This window comes from Eleutherodactylus coqui, chromosome 10 (genome assembly GCF_035609145.1).
Source record: "Eleutherodactylus coqui strain aEleCoq1 chromosome 10, aEleCoq1.hap1, whole genome shotgun sequence".
In the NCBI taxonomy this organism is placed as follows: domain Eukaryota; kingdom Metazoa; phylum Chordata; class Amphibia; order Anura; family Eleutherodactylidae; genus Eleutherodactylus; species Eleutherodactylus coqui.
Window position 1 is genome coordinate 128,677,194 of NC_089846.1, and position 10,822 is coordinate 128,688,015.

A 10,822-nucleotide genomic window follows, 5' to 3' on the forward strand; every position below is an offset into this window, starting at 1 on the left:
CTATAGAGATGCACAGTGTATAACAGGCCGAAGCTAATAGTACTGTGAAATGCCAGGCCAATGCTATGGTTGGTAGACTGATTGCCGGGACGCCTATGGTAGGGACAGTACTGAGTAGACATATGTGACAGACATGTGGGGCACAATGATATCATTTCAATGTATGGTGATTATGTTTCATCGTGTAGCAGAATCGGCTATGGCCCATGAGGATGAGTGTGTGAAGCCCCAAACCTAGTTACCATGATGATTGGTGAATGCTCAGCAGCCAATCACCATGCTGGGTGGAGCTTGTGTGTGTGAGTCAATCAAAGGATACATCATGCCCTGCAGGGTGTTGTATGAGTGAGTTTAACCCTTTCCAATCCACTGTCTGACGTCTAAAGACATTTATGATTTAAGGCTGTACAGCTCCCATGTTGGAAGACGTCCGTCGGGGTTCTCTTACTGTATATTGCCAGCCTCTCTGCTGTTGGAGCCTATCCAACGTGTCACCTGATGCAGTACTGGCTTCAGCCAGCAGATAGCGCCATTGTATAACGGCAGAAAAAGTAAGCCCCCTAGGAAAACCAGACAACAAATTGGATTGGAAAGGGTTAAAATGCTGGGGTGACACATGTTGGGCTTTGAGTCTTAAAGTGGCGTTTTGGATGTGGAATTCTTTGGAACTGTTGCACACTTCTCTCTGTAGTAGCGTAAGGGCGACCATGGAAGAGAGTACCAGTTATAGGCCACTGATGTGAATGTGAAACACCCAAAACAAAGACTGTGAGTTCTTAAAAGTGCACCGATGTGTGATGTGTTCGCAGATAAATAGAGGCCGTGTATTTCTAGAGAAGGCCAGAGAACATTCGAGAACTTGAGTCATGAAGTGGCCTAAGTGTAATGGCGTGCCCAAGCTTATTTGTAACTGAGACCATCTTATGGGTGTTATGGGTGTGAGGGCATATTTGATACAGTTGACAAAAACTAAAGTCCAAAAGTTTTTGGTCTACTACCTCTGCTGAATGCTTCCCACCACCAAGTGGATAACATGTTGGGTGATTTCATTACATGAAGGTTATTCTTTGCATGAGTTTAGCTACATGTCTTCCTTCAGTGTTGGATACAGAGGCCTGCAATATAACTGAAAGACTTTATATTCTAGAAGATTGTCACAAGTCGTGGCCTGAAACGTCTACTGTGGATTGGAATAAAGTTGATAGATGGTTCGAACCTGTGACACTGGATTCTACAGAGTGAAGCATTCCAGTATTGTACAGCTAATTTCGGCAAAGTGACTGGAACCTTGCTATAGCTGCCCAGAATAATGTTATTTGTTCATTTTGTGGATCTGTGCCCATTGGAGAACATGCTGTTTCTTTCGACTTTTGTATCCTTAGTTGTTTGCTGTATGGTTTCACTGAACAATACAAGTTGTGAGAAGAGCCATTTAAAAGCTGTTCTATATCAAGTACTAAGGGCTTCTTGAAGTACGACATAGGGGCATATTGGCTTTTCTGATTGGATATTGATTAGTTTCATATTGAAGCTTTTATCCTGCAGTTGTCTCTATTCAGTCGGGCTTCTCACGTTGGCGCTTGCATCGCTGCTCCGCAAACTTCACTAGACGAGATTACTTTTTATATATATTAATCTGCCGTTTTTGCCTTGCAGGAGTCTTGTAGACACAGTCTACGCATTGCGAGATGAAGTCAAGGAATTGAAACAGGTACGAATGATGGGAAAGACCAAAGTCTGTGCGGCTGACTGGTCTTTGTATGTAAGCATACAATATATTCTAATATGGGGTAGAGGATACAGACTATCATGTGCTCTGATTGCAGCTAAACCTATGATATCACTGCAATGTTGGCCATAAGGCACAAATATTCCGCCACAATCGAATGGATGCTCTGCTATTTGAATGTAGAGATCACAAATGTGTACTTCTAGTTGCTGATGTTTCTTTTGAAGAAATACAAGGTTATTACACATGATCTCCCTTCAGAACTCCCATATAATGACCCTCAGATACAGAAATTTGATATCAATGGAAACAAACTCAAAATTTTCATTTAGCTGAACCGTCTACCAGTAAGACGTCCTTGTTGTCCACAGCGACCAATCACAGCACAGCTTTCTTTCTCAAACTGCTGAGGTAGAATGAAAGCTGTGCTGTGATTGGTTGTGATGGACGACAAGGACGTCTTACTGTTAGATGGTTTTGCTACATGAGGCCCAAAAAGTTTTTTTATTCTGCTGCAGTTGTCGCTAGGGGAATATGAGGCAGAACGGCTGCCAACAAAGACAGGAGAACGTTCTGTGTCCTTGATTCTTACATCTATCGGTCTGATATTAGTGTGCAATGCCATTTTTGAACTAAGTTTGGGGAAGATCCATCCAGCAGGCGCACAATTTGTAAGCGGTACTCCAATTTTAAGGAAAAAAGTCACATCTCTAAGCAAAAATTATCTGGCCGTCCACCAGTGAATATGAACACAGTGGAGCGTGCGTGCAACTTACACACGAAGCCTTCAGAAATCCACCATCAGAGCGAGCAGAGAATTGGACATCCTGCAGACGACCATGTGGAAGATTCTGCGCAAACGTGTGCGACGGTATCCCTAACCATTGTTACCGGCCCCAAACCGGACGACAAAGCAAGGCAGCGTTCCTTCTGCGAGAGTATGCCAACTCTAACGGGAAGCAGTTGGTTCCATGGAGTCTTTAGTGCTTAGTGATGAAGCCGTCTTCCACCTTTTGGGCAACAAGCGGAATGTCCGAATCTGAGAAAGGGAAAACCCACATGTCTTTGTGGAACATATGTGCGACCTCCCCAATGTGAATGTGTTTTCTGGTATAACCTGTGGGAAATTGTACATGAGGAAATAATCACAGCGATTTCATACCTGGACCCTACAGATATGGCTTCTACCGCATCTCGAACAAGAAGTCCCAGGTTTCATCTTCCAACAGGATGAGCACCCCTCTTACTCACCTATGTTACAATGAAGTCAGAAGTGAGCTCAGTAGGCGACTACCAAACAGATGGATTGGCCATGTGGATCATGACAATCGTAAACTTCTACCATAGTCTCCATATTCCCCGGACCTTAGGCCTTGTAATTTTTATCACTGGGGGGGTGTTAGCGTCTACATGCCACCCTTACCACCCTCCGATCTGCGAGGACGCACCACAGAAGCCATTGTATCAGTCAATCGTGATACACTACAAGGTGTACGGCAGGAACTTGGCTATAGGCTCGATGTGTGTTGAGTGACAAAGGGGGCCACATTGATCACCTCTGTTGTGGAAAACATTTTGATGTTGTGCAACAAAACTTTTTGAGTTTCTGTTTCCATTGATGTCAAATTTATGTATCTGTGTCATTTAACCTGAGTTGTGAGAGTTTCAAACTGAGAAGATCATTTGTAATAACCCTCTACTTGGCAGTGGATTGTCCCCAAACCCCTTAAATTAAGCACTTATTTTCATAGTTTTAAAAAGTTGCAGATGAAATATTTCTGTCCAATTAAAGTATAGCTAAACATTCAAAAACTTTTGACGTGTCATAGTGACGTATAAGAAATTTTAATTGGTGAAGTCCTGGTGCCGATACCCCGCCCATCCCTTTGCTCACTAAACTGTAGGGGCAGAAGCACTCATCTGAGCTCTGTGCCCGATCTACGCTTTTCGGTGGTACTCGAAGAGGTATATGGATCTATGAGTCCATTCACTCTTTGCTGATCACAGCCGAAGGGGCACAGCTGAGTACTTCTGCCACTATTTTTTAGCAATCGGTATCCCTATGCTATTTCAAATGGTTTTTTTGCATTTTTCAAGGTATTTTACACTTTGAATCAGGATAATTTAAAGAAATAAAAAAAAACAAAAACATTTTGGACTTGAATGCACTGGGAATAATTTATGGTAAATGATGATTGCAGTAAGACATTTTCGTTTCACTTTCTCACTTAAGTGATAGCACATGTACCGTGGCATATATGACCTAGAATGTATTACTCACTGTGACAGAATTAGGTTGTTTTTTTTTAGTAGTCTCTCACCCCTTATCATTTTTCCCAACGTGAGTAGATCTTCTGTGTCCTCCTTCACTCTTTGTGCACCCTGTGACTTCTTCGTCCCACAATGTTACATAGTATAGCCTAGTTCAAAGTGCAGAAGAGTTTTACTCTCAGTAGAACTTATGCCATGGCAACCAGCTGATCATCATGACTTCAGTATCTTAAACCCCGACAATAACTGCTGATCCACTTTAATACGTAAACTGAAATTGTAGGCGGTCACACACGTACCATGCAAGCGGTACTGCTGACCATTCCAGCACCTCATTATTGTGTAGAATGTCAATCCATTCGTCCGTGTCCAAGGGGCTTTCTGAGTTATTACTTTTATATAGTTTTGGACCTCTCATGCCCAAAAATGCCATCATTGTCGAATAAAAATCAAGTACCTAGAAGGAGTTGTTGGAATCGAATGAAACTTTATGTAATTGTAATATTGATATAAGTAATTGATTACAATATAAGAACAAAAGGATAATTCATTACAGAAAACTGACCCATTGAAGGGAGGCTCTAGTACCCTGTTGGGCCATCTCTGGCTTGGATACAAGATGTGATATGGGAGGCATGGAGGCTCTAGTACCCTGTTGGGCCATCTCTGGCTTGGAAACAAGATGTGATACGGGAGGCATGGAGGCTCTAGCACCCTGTTGGGCTGCCTCTAGCTTGGATACAAGATGTGATACGGAGGGCATAGAGACTCTAGTACCCTGTTGGGCCGCCTCTAGCTTGGATACAAGATGTGATACGGGAGGCATGGAGGCTCTAGAACCAACCCTGTTGTACCGTCTCTAGCTTGGATGCAAGATATGATATGGGTGGGCATAGAAGCTCTAGTACCCTGTTGTACCACCTCTAGTTTGGATACAAGATGTGATACAGGCAGACATGAAGGCTTTAGTACCTTGTTGTATCCCCTCTAGCTTGGATGCAAGATATGATATAGGTGGGCATAGAAGCTCTAGTACCCTGTTGTACCACCAAGATGTGATAGGGGCAGGCATGGAGGCTTTAGTACCCTGTTGTACCGCCTGTAGCTTGGATACAAGATGTGATACGGGTGGGCATGGAGGCTTTAGTACCCGGTTGTACCGCCTCTAGCTTGGATACAAGATGTGATACTGGAAGACATGGAGGCTTTAGTACCCTGTTGTACTGCTTCTAGCTTGGATACAAGATGTGATATGGGCGGGCCTAGAAGTTCTAGTACCCTGTTGTGCCACCTCTAGCTTGGATACAAGATGGGATATGTTTGGGCATGGAGGCTCTAGTACCCTGTTGGGCCGCCTCTAGCTTGGATACGAGATGTGTTATGGGCAGGCATGGAAGCTCTAGTACCCTGTTGGGTCACCTCTAGCTTGGACGCAAGATGTGATATGTTTGGACATGGGGACTCTACTACCCTGCTGGGCTGCCTTTAGTTTGGATGTAAGATGTAGCGGTATGGAAACATAAACATTCTATATTGTTTCCTGCAGCATATCAGTCCACATTTGCTGTAACTGAACCTCTAGAACGTGCAGACTTATAGGCTGTCGAAGTTGGTGCCCCAGATAGTTCCATATATGTTCTGTTGGCAATGAATCTGCCAATTGGGCGGCCATGGAAGTGTGGCAATGTTGTGGAGGCTCCTGTGACACCCTTGTTGTGAGCGTCTTTGAATTATCCTGCTTGGAAATGCTTCTTGAAAGCCCTAGGACTTCTCTCCGATTAATGTCATAAGACAGTGAGATAGATTGTCCAACTTCTCTTTTACTAAATCAATTAAAAACCAGCAGATGCGTATTTGGGGGTTAGCCACTTTATCAGTCAAGCTGGGTAGAACTAGTTTACAGAAAATAATCAGAAATAATTGAAACAATTGCATTGTCAGACTAGAAGAAGACAAGGCAGAGGAAGGAAGGAAACATAATAGAAGCAAATGAGAAATATGACAAATAAATGTAAACAAATATAGGAGTAAAAATACGATTAAGGCCGCCTGCAGACGGCTGGGTCGGATCTGGCTGCGAGAATTCTCACAGCGGGACCCGACCCGAGCGCCTGCAGAGAGCAGCACGTCACTCACCTCTCCCGCGGCCCCGGCTCTTTCGTATGCCGGCTGCCGGGCAGCCAGCACATGTGCAGAGCGGAGCCGGCGACTGGTGAGTGACTTTTCTGTGCGGGGGTCTCCGAGCCCCGCACAGAAACAGAGCATGCCGCGGTTTGTTTGCCGCGCGAGATTTTGCGCGGCCAGATCACGGCCATCTGCATAGGATTGCGTTTGTTAACGCAATCCTATGGCAGCTTCCAGGGGTGGAAATTCCGCGGGAAATCCCGCCACGGAATTTCCGCCCGTCTGCAGGCGGCCTAATAGTGCGTGTTGGGCAAAACCCAAATGACATACCGCATGAGACTAGAGCAATACATAAATAAATATTATAAATCTACCTGTTTGGCGTGTGAACAATTATTATATTTGTACGTTAAATGTGTATATTTTGGTTTTGATTTTAAATTATTGCATTTTTTGAATCTCATCTTGTTCTTTTTACATTTGTCCTCACCTTATTATATAAGTATGTATTTGCCATTTTATTCCATCAGCATGCATTTTACATGCAAATATAATAAATACCAGGCCTTTTCCTTCACTTACGCCATTTGACCACCGTTGGTGGATCCATCTGGTTGGCAGGGCCACATATATTCATTTTCTCTTCAGCTCCTTCGAGGTTTCTGAGTCCCGGACATTAGTCTGGATCCCAGACCCTTAACTTCACTGGGTTTGCTCCACTCCTTCTCTCCCTCTCTTGGAAGCCCTACCATGAGAGGAACACATGTGGCTGCAGGATGTCCTGAACATATCGCTGAGCTGTCATTGTCCCTCGTACCACTACTGGGGGTGACCGACTGTCATATGCTATGGCCCCCCAGACCATCACACCAGCAGGGTGGGCAGTGTGCCGCTTCACAGTAAAGGCAGGATTGAGGCGCTCACCCCTAGGTGTCTAGTGGTCAACAAGCTCTACACAAGCGGAAAAAGATTTTCACTACACACAGGTAGCCTCTGAGAGCTTTTTGAGTGGAACCACTTTTAGGGCTTCAAGTAGCAAGACCATTCATCTAAACACGCCCCTACTTTAATAATTTACATGCAGAAGCCTCAATAAAAATAATTAAATGGAATTCTATTAAAATATCACATAACAGAAGAGATGACTTCCCAACAAAAAGAAATAATGCATCACACACACACCACTGCCACCAACGTTGGGGCCTCTGAAAACCCCTTCAATGGTTCTTGCCACTACAAGCAACTGACCAAGGCCATGCCGCGTAAAACATCCCCAAACCATAATGGAACCCCCGTTGTACTTAATCATTGGCACGCTCAGGCAAAAGACATTCCCCAGGCATCATCCACACCCAGGTAGAGCCATCTGGTATGAAGATGAAGTAGTAAGATTACATGGAATGATCTTCCATTGCTCAACTGTCTCAACTCCTTGCACCATTGCAAATGGCCTGATGCTGCATTTTTTGAAAGAACTTGCTGGAGGTTTGCAGGTTGAATGGAGAAATATACTGGCTGAAGTGTATCAAACGTTAGTAGAAAGCATGCCATGGCGAGTATCCGATGTCATAAGAGCCAAAGCAACCCGACTAAGGATTAACATGTGGAAATAAAGACTAGCTTTGATTTTGCTGAGGAGCCCAGGTATTTTTGGAGGATAGTGTAAATATTAACTGCATAGAGTTAAAAGGGTTACATAGAAAGTCAATAGAGACATACAGTATGAACACTGATTAATGCCTGAAGTTACCAACTAGATGTATTTAAAGTCTGTTTATCTTCACAGGAGAACAAAAGGATGAAACAAAGTTTGGACGAAGAACAAAAATCAAGAAAGGAATTAGAAAAGTTGGTTCGCAAAATGTTGAAACAAACTAGTGAGACGACACGTGACGACCCCTCACATTAGGTCCCACTTAACATTGTAAAGTCAGCCGAGACATCAGAGACTTTACTGTAAGGACTTCATGTTAAAGAACTTTGGAGGACACAGACGATAGCCAGCCGTACCTAGCCTTCCCAGCATGTGAGGGGTACAGTGAGCTGTGTGTTACACACCTGATCGGGATCCATTTGTACTTCCTCTATAGGTTCTGTGTACCTTAACCACACTAGAGACAGTCGTTTTACAGGGTGAATTTTTAAGTGGCCTCTTTAAGGGTTTGTCCTTTTTTTTTTATTATTATTATTGTCCTTTTTTTATTATTCTTGTCCTTTTTTTTTTAAACAGACACTATGCGCTTCTACTTTGTTGAAAGTTCCTTACACCGGGGAACATGGCTACAAGGATATATATATATATATATATATATATATATATATATATATATATATATATATATATTGTATACTATCCATGTATTGTTTGGCATGAACAAGTGCACACTCTGAGACCTCCAAGGACTATATTACAAACTAGAGGCTCATAGAAAGTTTGTTTCAATAGACTTTTTTTCTTCTTGCGGTAAACTGGACACCATTGTCAAAAGTGACATTAATGAGGGTTGAATGAAATGGATTGATAGCTGGACTATTTGAACGACCACTCAATGGCAATAGCTTCCTTCACTGTATATTAACACTTGCGCTATCTATGTAATATTCAGCAGCGGTTGGCATACAGCATTAGGGGTTGCCCTTCACAAATGGCAGAGTGAGTGTATCATCAGCATTATTAACTACCTTAAAGCTAAAGACATTATTTGCTGAAACAGTTAAAGAAAAGCCATATCCAATGCAGCATTCGCTGCAATATCACTGAATGGCAACGTGTCACAATATGTCCAGGCATGCTGGTACATCCAGTTGACTGGAGACCAGTTATTCGCATGATGTGGCCTATGCCCCAATGAACAGTGAGCATGCAACAGGGTACTCAGGGTAAGCGGGAGGACTGGCCAATGTGTAGCTGGGATAAACCGAACTTCGGGATACATTTTTGTAGACTTCCCCCCCTATATTGAAAGCACTTGAAGAAATGTTTGGTTATTTATATTTTGGCCAAAAGTGCAATATTGACTCCCTCCACAAGCGATATGTGAATAGTTCGTTAGAGACAAAATTAATGCCTGCATGATTTCCTAATAAACATAAAAGACCTCACCCATAAAAGAAGAAGTACGTAGACAAAAACTAGGTGCGCCGGTCATGGCACACAGCGACACATCGGCTTTAATTTTGTAACGTGTCTTTAAAATTCCAGAAGGACTGTAGGGGAAGTTCTAACATTTCTGCGCCAGCTTTTATGTGTTCATTCATTGTATTATGTTGGGGGGTTGAGTTTCGTATCTGTGAGTGGCAGGCTGTGCCTGTAATGGTGACTTCTTGCTTTACTAGATCCTTAGGCTCTGCTCACACGGCTGTGGAGACTGTGGGGGCGCAGTTGGGGGGGGGGGGGGGGGGGGTGAGTCCAAAGGGCACTATAGTACAAGCAAAGAGGATGAGAATTTGCCAAATCTGTTCGAGAAATTCTGTGTAGCAATTGATCTGTGTTGTAAAGTTTAAATCTGTAACATGTCATTTATGCAGCGGATTTTCAGGGTGGATTTCACCCCTTTCAGGTAGGGGGTAAAATCTACAATGTAATCCACATGGATATTGTTGCAATTTTGATGGTGGATTTTTTTTCCACTGCAAATTATGTCCCACGTGGACGTACTCTAAAAAGTGGCCTTCATGGGATATTTCATGTTGTGCCTAGCAAAAGATGAAGAATGAGGGAAATTAATTGTTTGGCATGGGCCATTGTATCCTGATTTATTTTTTTACGAGTCTCAACTTACACACGAGTGCTCTTTTACAATTCAATGCCCATGTATTCACAGGTTTAGCACTTCTAGCAATATTCATGGAGTAATATTTGCCCCTATTTAGATTAAGGGTAACCATTCAGGACCAGCAGATAGTTTTGTTTTTTTCTTGGGGTAATACAATATAAATGACTTCCTCAAATCCTTGAATATTTTCTTTAAAAACTATGGAAACCTTTGTGAATGAAACATCAATACAAACGCATCTTACTAACCCCTGCAGAAAGAAATAATGCACTAGGCAGGGTTTTTTTTTTTGCATTGAGTTTTCATTTTCATACATTTACAAAGCCTCATACTTGGGTTTCAGGCTCTCCAACATTCAAATTTCCGACTGGAGGGCATTCCCAGCACTGATTAGCTGGTCTTTTTCATGAATATGCACAAACTCCGCTCCTTCTTCCTTCTAACTCCTTCAGAGGCTGTGTAGCATAACCACGCCCACTCAATGCTACACAGCTATCTCTCCATCTATCTCATCCTTTCTCTGAATAGTTGCTGGTCTGTTTTCCCTCACTGCTAAGAGCAAGAAAATGCACCTGGAATAAATTACAGCACTATATAGTAGCTTTCTCTACTGTATGTCCTGTTCTCCACCATTCCCCAGCATTGTCATACAGCCCTTTGTAATAACTTAGTAGATAGATGGTGAATGCACATTCACAACAGGGAAGCAGGTTAGGGGAGGAGCTGTCAGTTTTCTCTGTCTGACAGAATTTGCTAGAATTTCAGTCCTCCAGTCCGCAGTGCCTTTGGAAAACGATACAAGTATAGAAATCAAACAGTCAGAAATTTTTAATAAAAAAACAATTTCAAAAAGTCTTCCTTTCCAAAAACACATTAATTAAAAGAGTGTAAACGTGTACATAGCCTTTAAATGAGTTATCCA

General features: G+C 42.7%; 1 protein-coding gene across 4 annotated transcripts in view; it reads left to right on the plus strand.

The window, feature by feature from the left end:
* ARHGEF6 (Rac/Cdc42 guanine nucleotide exchange factor 6) overlaps positions 1-8,399 on the plus strand; it is a 118,031-nt gene extending 109,632 nt beyond the window's left edge. For all 4 annotated transcript variants that reach the window (XM_066581815.1, XM_066581816.1, XM_066581818.1 and 1 more), the window contains 2 exons: positions 1,657-1,711; positions 7,911-8,399. In XM_066581815.1, coding sequence (XP_066437912.1) covers positions 1,657-1,711; positions 7,911-8,033 — 178 coding nt within the window. In that variant the 3' untranslated portion in view covers positions 8,034-8,399. The remainder of the gene's footprint in view (positions 1-1,656; positions 1,712-7,910) is intronic.
* Positions 8,400-10,822: the final 2,423 nt, after the last annotated feature.